Source organism: Gracilinanus agilis, chromosome 2, assembly GCF_016433145.1.
Source record: "Gracilinanus agilis isolate LMUSP501 chromosome 2, AgileGrace, whole genome shotgun sequence".
Classification (NCBI taxonomy): Eukaryota; Metazoa; Chordata; class Mammalia; order Didelphimorphia; family Didelphidae; genus Gracilinanus; species Gracilinanus agilis.
The window spans coordinates 362,362,085-362,381,082 of NC_058131.1; the positions used below are offsets into that span (position 1 = coordinate 362,362,085).

General features: G+C 36.0%; 1 protein-coding gene across 1 annotated transcript in view; it reads right to left on the minus strand.

The window, feature by feature from the left end:
* NSG2 (neuronal vesicle trafficking associated 2) overlaps window positions 1-18,998 on the minus strand; it is a 70,538-nt gene that overhangs the window by 41,835 nt on the left and 9,705 nt on the right. The window contains exon 2 of the mRNA XM_044661674.1: window positions 5,023-5,142. Coding sequence (XP_044517609.1) covers window positions 5,023-5,142 — 120 coding nt within the window. The remainder of the gene's footprint in view (window positions 1-5,022; window positions 5,143-18,998) is intronic.

Sequence of the window (18,998 nt, forward strand, 5' to 3'; positions counted from 1 at the left end):
TAAATGCTCATTGATTGACTTCTTTCATCCTTTTCAAAATGTTTGTTATAAAATATGATAGAAAAGGGGAGAAGAGTATATCCAGAAAGGAATGTGGTAAAAGAGCAAAAAGGAAAGATAAGATTAGAATTTTTAAATAAAAAGCAGAATTTCTTCCTCAAAAAAATCAGTTTAATTTGTAATTTATTAGAAGTGGTAAAAAAGAGTTTTTTAATTAAATCTTTCTCCTTTCTCTACAACCAGGACTACATTTCTGTAAAGTCCCTGACATGAGTAAGGGTACAATAAAGTTAACTACCTTGTCCTTATTTCTAAAAAGGATTTCCCCTTTATGGATCTTAGTTTTCCCAATCTTCAAAGTGAAGGGATTTGATTGAATTAATATTCCCCAAACTCAGTCTCTCAGGAGACTTGGAAAAATTATGCTACTAGCTATAAAATAGTAAATGTATGCTTTTTAGGAAAAAATTAAGAGCTATGACATCAACAGAAACCTCTTAGTAATCCCCTCCACCAAAGCAGACCTGCCAGTCTTCTATAATTCTATAACCTGAAAAAGTTGCCTTGGGTACTGAAAGATAAAATAACTTCAAACTGATACGTCTAGGGATAGAACTTGGTTCTAGGCCTTCCTGGTTAAATGATCAGTTTGCCATTTGCCATACTCAAAAATTTCCTGAACCTCCTTTTCTCCCCACATTATAGCATTCCTTCCTCACCACCCCTCCACCATGCCCGTAACCCCTGACTAGTATTTATGTGTTTTGTTCATATATGCCAAATGCCAAAAAACTATTCTGTGAAAAAAGTTGAGAACCACCACTTTTGGTAGTCACTAAGTTCCCTTCCTGTTCTCAAAGGACAGTGTAATCAGGGACTGTGGTCTTACAGAGAAGTAAAAAAGGATAGTAAATGACACGTTAATTTGATTAGATTTACCACCTCTCCAAATGATCATGACTTTCCCTTTCCTCCACTCACTCTGAATCAACAATGATAGTGGAGGCATACCGGGGCCATTTCTTGAAGATCAGAAACTTCCAATTTAGTTGGCAGAAGAAGGAAATCCCATTTCAAAGAACGGAGGCTATCTCATGAAAAACTGTAGCTTTCTATTCTCTACTCTCCCAACTAGAAATCCATAAACAGAAGGATCCCAACTAATCACAGGAGCCCTGAATGTGGATAAAGGAAAAGGCATCATTATAGTAAGTGAGGGTTGTCTCTGTGCTGGAATTCATCAGAATGCCTTGTGTTCTGTTAAATGTCACTGAAGTTACATTCTAGCTTGAATTCACCAACTTCCCAGCCTTACGGAGATACTCACAGGTCAGGACTTTGCAGCTACAAAGAAGCAATGCTCACATGAATTTTTCGTAATAAATTTTAGGCACTTTTGCTCAGATTGAGCCATTTGACTGCTGGGAGTGTGAGCCACTACTCTGTGGGGGAACGAGGAGGCAGGGAAGAAGCATTTATATAGAGCTTTAAGTGCTTTATGAATATTCTCTTATTTGAACCTCTCAATCACCCTGCAAGGTCGGTGTTATTATTATCCTCAGGAAATTGAGACAAAATAGAGATTAAGTGACTTGCCCAGAGCTAAGTAAGTATCTGAAGCCACATTTGAATTCAGATCTTCCTGACTCCTGCCCAGCACTCGATGCCCTGTGCCACCTAGTTGCCTCTTGTTTAAATATGACAATACTCTTCCCTTCTCAAATAATGATAACAGCTAACATGTGTGTACATACATATATGTATTGTGTATGTGTGTGCATATCTGTAATGTGTATATAGTTTGTGGGAATGCATATTTTAAAGATATATGTATATCATATACATATATGTGTGTGTGTGTGTGTGTGTGTGTGTGTGTGTGCATTATATGTGCTTATACTATGCTAAGAGTTTTACAAATATCCTCACAACAATTTTTGGAGGTATGTGCTATTATTATACTAATTTTACAGTTGAGGACACTGAGACAGAGGACATACAGTAAGTGTGTGAAGCAAGATTTGAACTCGGGTCTTCCTAATTCCAGGTCCACCTAAGTGCCTCAATGACTCTCCATTCCCCTGGTAGAAAAAGCAAAAAGTCCTGATCTTGGTGTTCAAAACACTCTGGGAACTGTCTCCAGAGTAAACTTTCCTCTATTACCTCTCGCTCTTCTCCTTCACATACTCTGCTTTGTGCTTATGTCAGGCAGTTCACTATCCTCTCCTCCTCGTGTCCTCACTGTGCTCTCTCACATCTCAGACTATACGCCTTCCCTGGAATCACTCCCTTCAGCTTATCAACGCCCATAAAATGCCTCTCTCTATCTTCAAAACCTACATAGGATGCCACCTCCTGCATGGAGCCTTCCTCGAGGTCCCCAGGCGAAAGCAACTTCTCTCTCTCATTCAAATCTTGCCTAGAACTGCCTAGAACTTGCCTCCTCTCTGAAGTCACTTTTTTAGAACCAAATTATCTTTCTTGGCTCCATCCCCTGAGCACTGTTCTCTAACTAGATGTCCCACTGTAAACACCTCAGTTACAGCAAAGACTCTGAACTCGTCCTGGGCAATCATCCGTGCCTAGAATATTCTCCCTGTCTCGACCTGTCTGAATCCTCCTCTTCTTTCCAGATGTAGTTCACTTACTATCTCCTTCATAAAGTCTCCCCCCTTGGCTGAGACTAGTATCTCCCTCCCTTTTATTTCTCGTTTCCCTTTTTGTTGTCTCTTCATTGCCTCTACATAAAAGCGTAGCATTTAAAGCTAGAAGTAGAAATGACTCTTTCTGGCATTTTAAACCCTTCGTGACCTGGCCCCAGCCTACCTTTCCAACTTTAAAATACATTCCACCTTCCTCACATTCTGTGGCTTGGTCTCACTAGTCTCCTTGCCATTATTCACACATGACATTCACCTCCCCACTCCCAACCTTTGCATGGGCAGTGCCTCTTGTCTGGAAGTCATCATCTCCTGATCTCCTCTTCTGCATGGAACTCAGCACCAGAAGCACCTTCCTACACAAAGCCTTGCCTGACTTAACTACCTGCTAGCACCTTCTCATCCTCCAAAAATTTATTTTGAATTTATCATGTATATACTTGCATAAATATTTTGTTTTTATTTTCCCAGCTAGAATGTAAATGTAAGGACTAGCTTTTTTCCTTCTGTATACAAAGCACCTTAAACATACCAGGTATTTCATTAATTGAAGAGATTGAGGGATTATTTAATATAATTTCATAGTTGAGAAAACTGAGATTAAAGGGCTTGCCCAAAATAACATAGTTATAAGTAGGAGGGAGGAGGATTTGAACCTAAGTTTTCTGACTCCACCTGGGCAGGTAGGTGGCCCAATGGATAGAGTATCAGGCCTAAAGTCAAGAAGATCTGAGTTCAAATTCAGTCTCAGACACTTATTAGCTGTGTGACTTTCTAGACAAATCATTTATCCCTATGTACCTTACTCTCTTCGTTTGTCAAATGAGCTGGAGGAGAAAATGACGAACCAAATAATTCCAGATTTCAAATCTTTGCCAAGAAAACCCCAAATAGGGAAATGAATCCTAATTCTTCCCTAGTTGTATAGCTATAGACAATGAGCTTTTCTGAATTTCTGTTTCCACCTCCAAAGAATGAAGATTACATAGTACCTAACCTTATAGGGATAAGAGGCTCCAATGAAAAAATGTAAATAAAATGCTTTTATAAAACTCTATGAGTATTAAAAAGAGGAAAGAATGCTGCGTGGCCTTGAACAAGTTAGAAATTCCCTCTGGACCTCAGTCTTCTCATATGTGAAATGAGGTTGTGAGGGTAATTATTTTGAGAAATTCCTTTCCATTGTGACACTCTGTGTCTTTACAAGTATCATAATTGAACTGATAGATATCATAAGGAATGATAAATATGAAGAATTCAGAAGAACATGGAGACTTACATGCATTGAGAAAAGGGAGGAAAAAAGCCAAAAGAAGAATAAAATAATGACAACAGCAATATTAATGAGCATAAAGTAAAATACAACAAATACAATGGATAATTTACTAATACACTCACAAAAGATAACAGGTAATAAAGAAAAATTTGAGGCCCCTTTCTTCAGAACCATCCATAAAGGATCACTAGGGCCTTGAACTATCCACATTGACTTGCCTTTCTACCCTCTAATGTTATATATAGGTGACATTAATTATTTCCCATTTATCCTATATATAGCTTGCTTTGTATACTTTTGTTTGCATGTTGTCTCCTCAAGAAATTGCAAATTTCCTGAATGCAGGGACTATATTTTGTTGGGGTTTTTTTGGTATCTCTAGTGCTTAGAAAAATTTCTGGCACATAATAGTTACTTAATAAATGTTTATTAATTAATTGATAATATTAAGGGGTGCAATAAGGGCTGAATGTCTTATCTCATAGGTGAGTGAATGGCAGCTCAGAATACATCTATCTTTTTCAGGAAAAAAAAACACACCTAATGGGAAAAATAATAAAGTTGTTTTTTTCAATGTAACATCTCACTGCTGAGGGGGAGGGGTCATATGGGGAGAGAGAAAAGGAAAAAATACACAAATCATGGCACCTTAGAGAAGTCTTGGAGATCCTAATTACAGGCTATTGGAGCAGGAGGGGACCTTAAAAATGTTTTAGTTCCACCTCTTATTTTATAGGTAAATAAACTAAGGGCCAGGGAAGGGAAGTGACCTACAAAGGATCATATAGCTAATAAATATATAAGCAAGACTTGAGCCCAAGGTTCTTTCTACTACCCTACCCTTATTGTTGAATGAATGAATGAGGAAATATGGAAACTGGATTGGATTCAGTGTGAGAGTGAGAAAGGATGATAGGAGAGGATGTGATAGGACCAAAATCTCTTCCTATTTTGTCTTTATCAGTGAATCTAACCCAAAGGCATTATGGCATTAGCTAGAAGGTAACCTTGACTGTCTCCTGTTACTTTTGCCAAGATCTGCTGTATCTGAATAGAGATATCATAGTTAATGGTAACCAATCTTACCTTTAATCTTTCTGTTACTCCATCAGTAAAACTGACTGTAAACTCAGCAATTTTTGGCACCCGTAGTTTTCCTTTGTTCTTCTGGTCAGGCTGGTATTCTGTCCTTGTCTTCACAATCACCTGAAACATGTATATATCATTAATGTTTTTCATTTTTCTATAGATAATGTTAAGATATTACATATTTTGGTCCAAAAAATTACTTATTTCTATCAGTCAACAAGAATTTATTAAGTTTATATTAAGTACCAGACACTGTGCTAAGTACTAAATATACAAAGAAAGTCAAAAAACAGTCCCAGCTCTCAAGAATTTCTGGTCTAACGGGGAAGAGAACATGCAAACAATTATGTACAATCAAGATAGAGACAATAAATTGGAGATAACCGAAAGAGGGAGGCATTAGTATTAAGGAGTATTAGGAAAGGCTTCTTGTAGAAGGTAGGATTTTAGGTGGGACTTGAAAGAAGCCAGGGAGGCCAGTGGGTGTTGATTAGAGGGAGAGCATTCCAGGAAAGGAAGAAAGCCAGTGAAAGTGCTTGGATTCAGAAGATGGAGTCTCTTGGGCAATAAAATTCAAGGAAGCTAATGTCAATTGATCATAGAATACATTGAGAGGAATAAGAACATTGGAAACATAAGAGGGGAATGAGTTATGAAGGGCTTTAAAAGCCAGAGGATTTTACATTTGATCCTGGAGGTAATAAGATGGAATTTATTGAATGGGGATGGAGAGTGACAAGATCAAATCTATAGGAAGATCAATTTGTTGGCTGAGTAAAGCCTATCCGGAGTAGGGGGAACCTTGAGGAAGAGAGACCAAAAAGACTACTGCAGTAGTCCATTTATGAAGTGATAAAAGCCTGCACTAGAGTGACAGCTGTCAGAGGAGATGTTACAAAGTTAGAGTTGACAAGACATGGTAATAGGTTGGCTATGGAGGTGGGTTGAGGAAGTCTATAGAAGAGTTGAAGATGAATTCAGTTTTAGATATGCTGAGTTTATGATTTCTGCTGGACCTGCAGTTTGATATGTCCAGTAGGGAGGTGAATATATAAAATTGGAGGTCAAGAAAGAAGCTCAGGCTAGATAAGATTTGGGAATCATTAACATAAAGATAAAAGTTGAATCCTTATGAACTGAAAAATGAGAGAGAAGAGATTATTAAAAGGATGACTGACAATGTCAAAAGGCTGCAGAAAGAAAAAGAAGCATGAGAATTGATTTTTAAAAAGCCTTTGGATTTAGCAATTAAGAGATCTATAACTTTGGAGAGTTGAATAAGGTAGGAAGTTAGACTGCAGAGTCAAGAAGAGAATGAGAGGAGAGAAAGTGTAGGCATACTTGTAGGCAATCTTCTCTACTTCCTATGTAGCTAAATGAGCTTAGATACATAAGGGAGAGGGAATCTGAGATAATAGGTGGCAAGAATGGATTTGTTTTCTGTGAGAGGGGGGTAATAATTAATCCTTCCAGCAATGAAGTTTAGGTTCTATCTGCAATGTCTAGTCTTGGAGAATTGCCTGAGGTTCAATGACTTATAGCATCACATAGCCATTATGTGTTAGAGGTGAGATTTAAACCCAGGTCTTCTTGACTCTATACCATGCTGTCTCTTATTATTGGTTTTTAATATGATATTATATATAACAACTATATAATATGATACAAGTCACTACATATAATAATTTCCAATTTCCTGGGTTGAAGGCTAAATTAACTAGCCCAGTCTTAAGACATTCCAAAAACTACAATTATGACCTCTATCCTATAGCCTCTAAGGTTAAATTTAACTCAATAAATATTATGAAGCACTTACAATATGCAGTGCAAAGGAGATATACAAAGCATAGATTAAACTTACCCTTTGATCTCAGATAGCAAATAGGACATAAACATAGGTAATTATAGTGAAAAATGATACACAAATGCTAGCAGAAATAGCCAATAAAAGGATACATGTAATCTTGGAGGGAAGGTTACTATTGACTAGTGGCATCAAAGAAAGCTTTCTTGAGGTGGTAACATTTCTAGTGGGCTTACTAGGATGGGTAGGAATTCAACAATGAGGAAGGGATTTTTTAAAATACTGAATTTAGAGAGAAAGGACTTCGGGGTAAAACTCCTGCTCTGTTACCAATTATTGGCCTCAGATTAATCATCTGCAAAAAGATATGTTTATATTTTATCTAAAGCTTCTTCCAAACACAAAGCACAAAAGGAAACTAAACTCAAATACTAACAATTTATGCTAAACAATTTCATCTGGAACCTCAATGCTATTAAATAATCTATTCTTGCTTTGTCATATTTTTCTCCAAATGTAGCAAATCATTTCTCCAAAGCCTGTCCCAAGCTTTTTTCCCCTTTTTTCTTTCCAAAAATTTACCATCCACCCCCACCACTCCTTTTACTTCTACTGAGGTGCCTATGAACATATGAGCTTGTCCAGCACTCCACTCCCATTCCACAAAACTCATGGTACATTCTGTCTTCTGGTCAAAGAAGAAAATATATTTAATTTAATGAGGGAAAAGAATTTATCAAGTTGCTGCTGGATGCAAAGAACTCTGTTTGGTGCTTAAAAATAAAATCAGAAGTGATTAAGTTCTTCCCCTCAAGGAGCTTACATTTGATTGCAAGAGGTGGCTGGGAGAAGGTGCATTTACAACATGCACACAAATAACTGAAAGGAAATTTGAGGAGAGAGGGGGAAATAACAACTGAGATAGGGATGGATTCTCAGAGTTGGGTAAGAAGGGAGAGTGACAAAAAGACCACACCAATGTAACTATCAACAATATTTAAATAAGTATTGACAGACCACACATGTTAAAACCAGTGGAAATATGAGTTAGCTAAGGGGGTGGGGAGGGGGGCAGCATTTGAAGGAGTGAAGGGTAAAGTAAAAACATGAATTATGTAACCATGGACAATTTTTCTAAAAATTAAAAATTAAAAAAAAAGAATGGAGGGTGTATATTCCTCTATGTTAAGGCCTGAACACAGGATATGGAATATAAAGTTCAGCTTGTAGACCAAATTTGGCCCACAGAAACAAAATGTTTTAAGAGGAGATATGTGAAATAACTCTTGAAAGACAGGTTGAAGCCCGGTTTTGAATGACTTTAAAAATCAAGGGATATGGGAAAACTAATGGACATGTATGTAAAGTTGTGAATTGATTCAACCATTCTGGAGAGCAAATTAGAACACTGCCCTAAGGGTTCTAACACTGTGCATAGGTTTTGATCTAGCAATACTACTGCTACGTCTATATCCCAAAGAGATTTTTTAAAAAAAGGGAAGGACATATTGTATGAAACTTTTTATGGCCACTCTTTTTGTTGTTGCAAAGAATTGGAAATTATGGGGATGTCCATCAATTGAATACATTGTTGTAAACAATTGTAAGGGAATACTATTTTGCTTATAAGAAATGATGAACAGGACAATTTCAGAAAAACCTGGAAAGACTTATATAAACCGATGCAGAGTGAAGTGAGCAAAACCAGGAGACCATTATACACAGTAATAATAATACTGTCGATAACCAGCTGTGAATGACTTAGGAATTATGAGCAATATAATGATCCAAAGTTCCAAAGAACTCAAGACAAAAAATGCCATCTAACACCAGAGAAAGAACTGATGGAGTCTGAATGCAGATTAAAGCATACCATTTTTCCTCAAGAAGTTTTTTTTTTAGTGATACATGTCTTTTACTACAACATGATGAATATAGAAATATGTATTATATGATAGCCCCTGTATAATCTATATCAAATTGCCCACCATCTCAGGGAGGGTTTAAGAAAGAATTTGGAACTCAAAATATATCTGTAATGGAGGGGAAAGATTGGGAGACACACTGTATATTATATAGAAGCTACAGGGAGCCACTAAAAGTTTTTGAACGGGTAAGTGACATGGTAAGACAGGTGTTTAAGAAAATTGCTTAAATATCCATATGAAGGATGGACAAAGAATAAAATTGGGGAGAACAATTAGAAGGCCACTGCAAGAATACAAGCCTAGAGTCATACAATCATACACTTAGAGATGAAAGTTACTTTACAGATCACTGAATTCACCCTTACTTTATCATGAAGTACAGGGTCCAGAGAGCTTAAGCTACTTGCCCAAGTCATTTACATAGGTGGTAAGTAGACAGTCTGTGATTATAAACAAGGTCTTTGAAATCCAAATCCAGTGCTGTGTCAACTATATCATGATTCAGTATACCTTACTAGTCTGTATTAGGTTGTTGGACAAGTGAAGTGAGAAGAGGGAACAGATATGAAGAGGTAGAATCATTATAATTTGAAAAATAACTAGATATGAGGCAGGAAGTAAAGGGAAAAATGAAGGATGATTCTAGAGTAATTAACTTATGTAATTATACGATGGCTTTCTCAATGAAATTAGGGAAATTTAGAGGATGGGCAAATTTAGGGGAAAGATGATGGGCTCCAGTTCAGATAGACTGAACTTTAGATGCAAGACTGCTGTGGAGGGGAACTCAGGTACAGAGAAATAGATTTTGGAGTAATCTATGTTAAATTGAAAAGAACGAACCCATGAGACCTGGTTAGACCATCAAGAGAATGGTCATAAACAAAGAAGGCCCTGGAAAGAGTCCTAGAGAACACCCCTGAATAATGTGTGGGAGATGGATGATTGAACAAAGGAGAGTAAGAAGAAGTAGTCATACAGGTAGGAGAAAAATAAGGAAAGAGAAATGTCAATGAATCCAGGAATTAAAGAATAAATGGACGTGGGGGTGGAAAGAAGCTGTCTCTTCCAAAAGCTGGAAAAAGATTAGAAAATAAAGAAGAAGAAAAGGCCATTGGATTTAGCAATTAATAAATCACCAGTAACACTGAAGAATGTAGTGTCAAATGATTGGGGAAGTTAGAAGAATGTAAGGATGAGAAGTAGGAGGTCAACTGACAAAGATGGCAGAGTAGGAGGAAGCAGTATTGCCCAGTGCTCTCCCACAACCATATTAACAAAGATCAAGGAAGACAAACAGCCTGAGAAAGAGCAGGAACTTCAAAGATCATTAGTTCTCTATTCATTCCCTCTCACTCCATCTCCCTTTTCTTTGTGAAGGTGTGGTGACCAAAGAGAAAAAAACATGTAAGCAAATTAGAAGGAAATACCCAGGGAACGATCATAACCTTTAAAATGAACAGATGAATTCAATGGTAAAAGTGGAGTGGATAGTAGAATATATTACAAAATAGAATTAAACAATATGTTGTTTATAAAAAAACACACCTGAAAAATAAAAGTTTCATGGTAGAACATGTAAAACAGATTTAAAATAATAAATTGAGGAAAACTATTATGCTTTAATTCTAATTTTAAAAAGCACTGATCATAATCACAATCTTTGACAAGTCAGAAAAAGAAATAGGCTGTTAAAAAATAAACAGAAAAACTGAATTATTGTTAAAGGTACCATAGATAATGAATTAACATCAGTTCTTAAGATATATGCATGTAATGGCATAGCATCTAAATACTTAAAAGTGAAATTTTTAGGTGAAATAGTAAAATGATAGTAGTGGAGAACAACAGTTTATCTCTTCTCAAATCTAGTCTAATACAACAGAAAAAAAAGGAACAAGAAAGAAATTAAAGGCCTGAAAAGAATTTTAGAAAAGCTAGAGATGCTAAATCTCTGGTGGTTTCTAAATGGAAAAGCGAAAGGGGGCAAATATTTAATAGCTATCCATTTCCCTTCTACAAAAATTGACATATATTAGGGCATAAGAATATCATAGAGTCAGGCAGAAAAGCAAAATGTTAAACATACCCTTTATTGGCCACAACGGCACAAAATTATTCACTAAAGGATCAATAAAGGAGAATTTAAAAATTTACATGATGACTAAATAATGTAATCATAAAGAATTAGTGGGTCAAAAACATATAGAGAAATAATATACAACTTCAAAAACAGGACAGTCAAAGCAATCCTTAGGGGGGAAGTTATAAACTCCTTAATCAATAGAAAAGAGAAATGATGATTAAGTAATTGGACACTGAACCAAAGGAAAAAAAAACTCACAAAAATCAACAAATTTTAAAATCCAATTAAGCACCAAAATGCTTAATTAGAAATTTTTTTAAAGTAATAAAACTGAAAACATAATAAAAATGAATTAATAAATAGAACTAGAATCTTTCTTAATCAGGTAGTTAAACCAGAAGGTAATTCAGTTTCTTAAAAGAGGAAAATTAAGTTATAAATACAAAAAGGGAAAAAAGACATTAGGAAGAAGCTATTTCACCAAATGATATGCCATTAAATTAATCTGACAAATGAAATGAATATTTACAAAAATATAGAATAATCATACGAACAGAAAAAGAAATAAAGAATTTAAATAACCTCCTCATAGGAAAAATGAACTGAGCAAACAATAAGTGAATTCACAAAAGAAAAAAGAAATATTCCAGGACCAGATGGATATTAATTAATTCTTCCCAACATTTAAAGAAAAAAAATTATACTATTACATAATTGTTTACAAAAATGGAAAAAGATCCTATCGAACTTCTTATCTGCTACAAATACATATCATTACCTAAATCAGGGAGAGTCAAAACAAAGAAAACTATGGAACTATAGAACTATAAAATCTTAAATAAAAGATTAACAAAGAGACTACATCAATATACCACAAAAAAAAATTATACACTGTGACCAAGTTGAATTTAAAGCAAGATTATTGAGTTGGATCATTACTAGGAAAACCATAAACATATGAAGCTATATTAATAATAACAACAAAGTCATATACTTATGTCAACATACATAAAAAAACTAACAAAATATATTTATATTTGTTTAAAATCTTAATGTAGGAAGAAATAGACTTGTTCCTTAAATGAGTCATCATTAAATGTAATAGGAATATACTAGAGGCCTTTCTAATAAAAGCAAAGCTAAAGCAAGGATAGCCATTATCATTATTACTAACTGATGAAGTGCTAAGTAAAGTAATAAGGCAAAACAAAGAAATTCATGGAATAAGCAGAAGCAAAGAAGAAACAAAATTATACCTTCTCAGAGATGATATGTTTTTCTTAGAAAACCTCTAGAGTCAACTAACATTAATTGAAACAATAACAGCAAAACCAGAAGATATATAAATTCACATAAATTATCAGTATTTCTATACATTGCAAACAAAACCCAACAGGAACAGAAATAACTACAGAACCAGGCATAGTGGTAAACACTTGTAATCCAAGCTCCCTGGGAAGGTGAAGTTGGCAGATCTCTAGAATTTAAAAGTTCTGAGCTGCAGTAATCCCAACACCATACTTTTTTCTTCATTCTCTTTCTACCTCTCTAACTGCTCCTTCTCTATTCCTTTCTGTGGCTGCCTATCACTTTTTCAACCTTTTTAAGGTGTATCTTCCCCAATATCTGTCCTTGCTCCTCTTTACTCTCTATATTCTCTCACTAGGCAATCTTAATCTCATCCACAACCTCAACTATCCCTTTTATTTGATGACCCTAAAATTCATCTCTTCATCCCTAAACTCTCTTCAGAGCCAGCACTGCATGTGTGGCCATTGGATGTCTCATCCTCAATAGAATCCACAATTAAAAATTATTCTTTTTAACACCAGAACTACTTTTCCTAAAAGAGGAAAGAGTCTATAGTACAACTAATCACTTAGTCTCTCATTTTTGCAATTCTGAAGTTATATTTTACTTTTCCCTCTCCCTCAATCTTCAAGTGGGTTGGTCCATTCCATCTCTGTAATATCCCTATCATCTGTCCTTTCCCCTCTATTCTTGCTTCTACTACGCTAATACAGGCCTCCCTTATCATCTGTTTGTCTGAGCAATGTATAATGTTAGGTCTACCAGCTCCTAAGAAGCTGACCTTCCTACCTTCCTCCATTTTCCCTCTTTTCAAACCATTCTTTTGGAGCTGCTAAGTAAACCTTAATGCTTAAATCTGAAGACCACTATCTAGCATTCAAAGATTTGTTCAATTTGATGTTATCCTTCCTTTCCAATTATATCTCAAAATACTATCCTCCATACACTAAATGCTCTAGCCAAATTAATCTTCTCTTTGTTTCCCAAACTACTGCATAAAATGCCACACCTTTCTCTTCACTCATCAAATTCCCACCCATTTTATAGGTCATTCAAATGTTACCTCTTTCATTATGTATTCCCTGATCTTCCAGTTAGTAATGAGCTTCCCCTTAAACTTCTCGTATTTATTTATAACACAACATTGCATAATATTGTTGTTTGGGTTTGTGTCACTAGCTGTGTGAGAGCAATTCGTTTAACTATTATGAACTTCCATATCTCCATCCATAAAATGAGGAAGTTGGACCAGGTTACCTCAAAGGTCTTTCTCAGTGATAATCTATGAAGGGGTAAACCTATGAAGTACACTAAATGTCCTGAAGGTAGCAGCTGTTATTAGTCAGTGATATTTAGATACTGAAGAGCAACCCTTTAATGAAGACAAGATACTAGCTATAGCCAGTTTTTTTCTGAAAGCAATTTTTTAAAACACAGGATGTTTAGAGAGATATCCTGCTTAAATTACACAAATTGTAATTCTTTCCAGTTTAACTTGGCAACTAATCTCCTTCCTATATGTCCTTTAGAAGAGAGTGCTAGTAATTATGTGGGACAGCCCATTAGCACCTACAAAATGCTTTGAGAAAGTATGCTTATATTCTATTCTTTAATGACAGCAAGAATATTCATAATACCCTTGGTATTATTTCTCTCTTTATTCTCCTCGTGTCTAGGTAAGAAAGCAAATTAGCTTTAAAATCCTTGAGATCAGGGCCTGATTTCTTTTCATTTTCTTGTTTTTATATCCACTTTTCCCTTTTCTCTCTATCTCTTCTGGCCTCCTTTATTCACATACCTCTAATCAATTAGGGTGTACTCAGTACAGAGTAAGTGCTCAATAACTACATCTTCCTGACAGAAGAATTGACAGGATTTAGATAGACTAAAAGAGGGAGCATAGCACAGTGGAAAGAGCACAAGTTTAGGATATCAGAAATAATGGAACTAGATATCTGATTGGAACTGGCAACATCTGAATAACCAAAGTAGAACTAGCTAGAATTGGCAAATTCCTAGATACATAATCTCACAGAATATCAGAGTTGTAAGGACTATTGAATATAGAATGTTGGACCTCAGCTATGACATAATCCAGTTCTGATTTTGTGTATAAAAAGATTGAGGTATAAAACAGTTAAATGACTTGCCTAAGGTTACAGAGCTAGTCAAAACCTATGCCTTTGGGCATATGCTCCCATAAGTCTTGTGCCCATTGCAAGTTAGTATTGTTTCAATCTTACATTCCTAGCACCTAAAATAATGCCTGGAACATAGGAGGTGCTTAAAGTTTCTTGGCTGGCGATTGGTTAGTTCATTGGTATGTGTTTAATTTCTGCTTTTTTTCTCAACAAGGAAGACAAGGTCTAAGGTCACTATAAACTTGCTTAATGGCCCTGAGGATCTTCCCATGATACACTTGGATGCAAGATTGTTTTGTCTGCCCTAAAAGTTAACTGATTCAAAGGCAGAATATCCCTTGCTCTGGGCAAAAGACTTTGGAGGCTAGAGGGAAATAGTTAAAGACAAACCCTAATACCTCAATTCTTCAGTCCTCTAAGATTCTGTCACAGCCATACATAAAGAGTCTGCCTTATTTTTCATATATCCTTACTATCTCTTTTCTGATTCCAATTATCTGCTTCATAAATCCTAGATGTAGATAAATTTCTGAGATACATAAATTATTACTCCCTCTGCATCTAACTGGTAGAGCCCAGAGAAGGGGTATAAATTAGAAAAGAAAATATTAAGTCTTACTTGTTTCTAACCATAAATTACTTTTTCTTGTTGTGTTCTTCTATCATTTATTGTATTTTTATTATTCCTTCCTACAAACCTGGCTTTGAAATTCTGACAACCAGCAAAGAGGTTTTAATACCATGGGGAAAAAAAGAAGAAAAAAAAACACTGGAAAAAGACAGAATCAAATGTCTAGAAAAAGGTTTGGAGAAAATATTCCACATAGTGATATCTATAACTAAATTAAAAAACTAATTCTAACATTCAACATCACCAGGTTATTTTTGCCCTAAATATGATCATGCTAACTACTTCTGCTATGGTCTGTCTCTCTGTGACCTTCAGTACAATAACTTCCATTTGCATTTCTATTTATTGCTAGGCATTTTGGTGCATATCATCACTTAATCCAAAAATTTACACAAAATGTTGTTTCTACCATTCTGAAGGGCAATTTGGAATTATGCCCAAAGGGCTTTAAAAGTCTGCTTACCCTTTGATCCAGCCATACCACTGCTAGGTTGGTACTCCAAAGAGATAAAATGGAAAAAGACTTGTACAAAAATATTTATAGCCATGCTTTTTGTGGTGGCAAAAAATTGGAAAATGAGGGGATGCCCTTCGATTGGGGAATGGCTGAATAAATTGTGGAATCTAATCGTGACGGAATATTATTGTGCTGAAAGGAATAATGACCTGGAGGAATTCCATGTGAACTGGAACTACCTGCAGGAATTGATGCAGAGTGAAAGGAACAAAACCAGAACATTATACACAGAGATGGATACACTGTGGTACAATTGAACACAATGGATTTCTCTACTAGCAGCAATACAATAATCTAGAACAATTCTGAGGGACTTGTGAGAAAGAATGCTATCCATATCCATAGAAAGAACTGTGGGAGCAGAAACACAATAGAAAAACATTTGTTTGATCACATGATTCTATGGGGACATGACTGGGGTTGTAGACTAAATGTCTAGTGCAAATGTTAATAAAATGAAAATAGGTCTTGATCAATGATACATGTAAAACCCAGTTGAATTGCTCATTGGCTATAGGAGGAGGAAGAAAGGAGGGCAGGAAAGAACATGAAACCTATAACCATGGAAAAATAGTCTAAATTAAATAAATAAATTTATTTTTTAAAGGAAAAAATGTTTCTTTTAGACATGTTATCAGATAATGAAGCCATCCACATGACCAAAGAAATCAATAAAAGCTCCCATATTTTGTCAGACAAAAAAGAATGGAAAGTTCACAGGAATGGATAAAAAGCTGGCATTGTACAGCTGCCTCTGGCTATCAGAGATGGAAAAGTGTTTTAGAGATCATCTAGTCCAGCCTTTTCTACTTACATATGAGGAAACTGAGGTTTAGAGAAAGGAAATTATTTGGTCAAAGTCATAAAGTGACTAATAGTAATGATTGCTTTTTTCAGTACTTAAGAACTTATCTCAAAACATCCCTGGGAAGTAGGTACTATTATAATTCTCATTTTAAGTTGAAGAAACAGAGGCAAACACAGGTTAGGTGACTTGCCCAAAGTGACTCAGCTAGAAAGTATATGAGGCTGGATTTGAACTCAGGCCTTCCTGACTCCAAGTCCACTGCACCACCTAGCTGGCTTCAAGAAGATTTAAAGCAGAGAATACTTTGAAGATATGTATCAAAAATCAATGTTTCAAATAATTTGAAATATATATTAAATGCTAACAGCATGCAAGAAACTATGTCAAGGGCTCAGGATACAATAACTAAAATAAACCAATCCCTACCTTCAAGAACTTTATGCTCTTCTTTTAAAAATTAACTCTATCTTTTGGTTTCCAACTATATATCTCCTACTCTTTTCCCCAGAGAGCCAGTCCTTTACAATAGAATAAAAAAGAGCTCTGTGTAAAGCATCCAAAGTCATCAAGGGAAATAGTGTAGAGAGAGGAAAGAAGGCATGGGAGTACCAGGACAGAACCATTATCACAAAATCAAAGGCAACACAGAAGAGAAAGTAGGTAGTGAGAGGGGTAATAGTATCAACAGCTACCTAGAGATAAAAGGAGGATAAGGACTGATGAAAGACCATTAGATTTAGCAGCTAAGAGATTACTGATTATTTTAAGTAGTGAAGTTTCAGTATAATGCTGGGTGTCAAAAACAAGATTATAAAGGATTGGCAGTGGGGAGAAAATAAAGGCAGTGAGTATAGATGATTTTTTTAAGTTTGGCCTTAAATGGGAAAGGAGAGCTAGCTTGATCACATTGTGGGATAAAGGAAAGGTTTGTTCTTGGTTTTTTATTTGTTTGTTTTTTAAAGATGGTGGAAATCTAAAGCTATTTACTGGCTGTGGAAAGGAGTAAAGAAATAGAAACATATTAAAGAAATGAATCTTTCTTTAAAGAAGGGCCATTTCCTGGATGAGACAGATGGGGATGAGATGGGTCTTCATTAGATACATAAAGAAAGAGAGGATGGATGAAGACACAGGAAGGTTTTGAGGTACCAAGGCAGGGAAACAAGGGAGATCATGATAGGTTGACTTAATTTTTCACTCAAGTAGGAGTCTTAGTGGGACGTGGGAGGAAATTGTGAAAAGGAGTGGGAGATGGCTTCAGAAAAAGAAAGTAAGAGTCTCTGAGGTAACCAAAAGAGTAAAACTAAAAGGATCTTGGTGGATCAGAGAGGCTCATCTAAAGTTAGATAACAAGAATTTGTATTAGAACCAGTTGACATTGGGTAACCAGGACATCAATACAAATGTAAAAAATAGATTTATGGGACTGATCCAGGACTGAGAATTGGCAGTGGGTAGAAGTAGCCACAGATACTCATACCTTCTTCTCACTCTTGTTCTCAATAGAAGTCTTGATCTTACAGGAAAAGATCTAGACCTTTTATTGGAGAAAGAGGTGGATGTTTAAGGCTACAACTTACAACCAAATATTGACTGGCTGCTTCTCATAGGTTGTATATGGTGGGTAGAGCTAGAAGCCAGGCACTGTAGATATGGAAGTCTGAGGATGTACCCCATCAGTCAGATGCCAGGACACTTCTGTTCCATAGACCCCGCCTAGCGGCATTCTGTCTTTCACATTTCCTAAGTCTCCTATATCCTCTTGGATGAAGTAAGTCAGGAATGGGAGTTGGGGCGGAAGGGTGGGGGAGTCCCCACAGGGGTTCCATATGGCTGAGCCTATATCCTCTCAATGTTTTAGCTCCAAGCAGAAGGACAATCCTATACCTTCACCACCCACCCCAGCAAGCCCTGGGTTCCTAACACATCCTGAAAGGGCAAGGAGTTATAAGACCTGAATTCAAATCTTTACCACTGTGTGACTGTGTAACTTTGGCCAAGTGAGTTTCCTAAACTGCAAAATGAGGAGGCTGGATGAGGTGATCTCTGAGGTAACTTATCTCTCTAAATCTTTGATCCTTTGATACTAGGACAGTGAGTACTGCAGAGAAATTTACATTATTTTATACAGTACTTTAATCAGATGTTTAAGATTTGTGGCTACAAAATTGTATGTTAATTTTATTTGTATAAAAGATAAACTAGGAAAATTACACACAACATACACACTGGAGCAAAGGAAAGAATGAGGGATAATGTCAAGGAGTTATTTTAGTACAGAATAGGAGGGAAGATGTTCATAACTGATTATCTCTGAGTGGAAGGGCAAAGGAACATCGTAGACTTGAGATAAATGGAGATTTAAAATAGTCACTTTGGGGAGTCATTTAGGGAAGAATAAAAGGATTACCCTGAAGCAGTGTAGACACAGCTGAAAACAGATAACAGGTTGTGAGATTTCCTTCCTCCAGCACCATTCTGAGGCACATGTGGAGGAGGAGCAGAGAAGGTAAATGGTGGTAGTTTCCCAGGACTAGAGTTCAATAGGATGGAGAGAGAGGGATGAGCCAAAGTTAGGAAAATTGAGTCCAGAGGGGGAAATAATTTGCCCAAAGCCCCATAGGTAATAAGTATCAGGACAAGAATAGTGGTAACAATTGCTTCCATCTCTATAGGACTTTAAGATTTACAAAATGTTTTCTTCAAATTAACCCTGGTAAGGTGGCAGAATATATATATATATATAT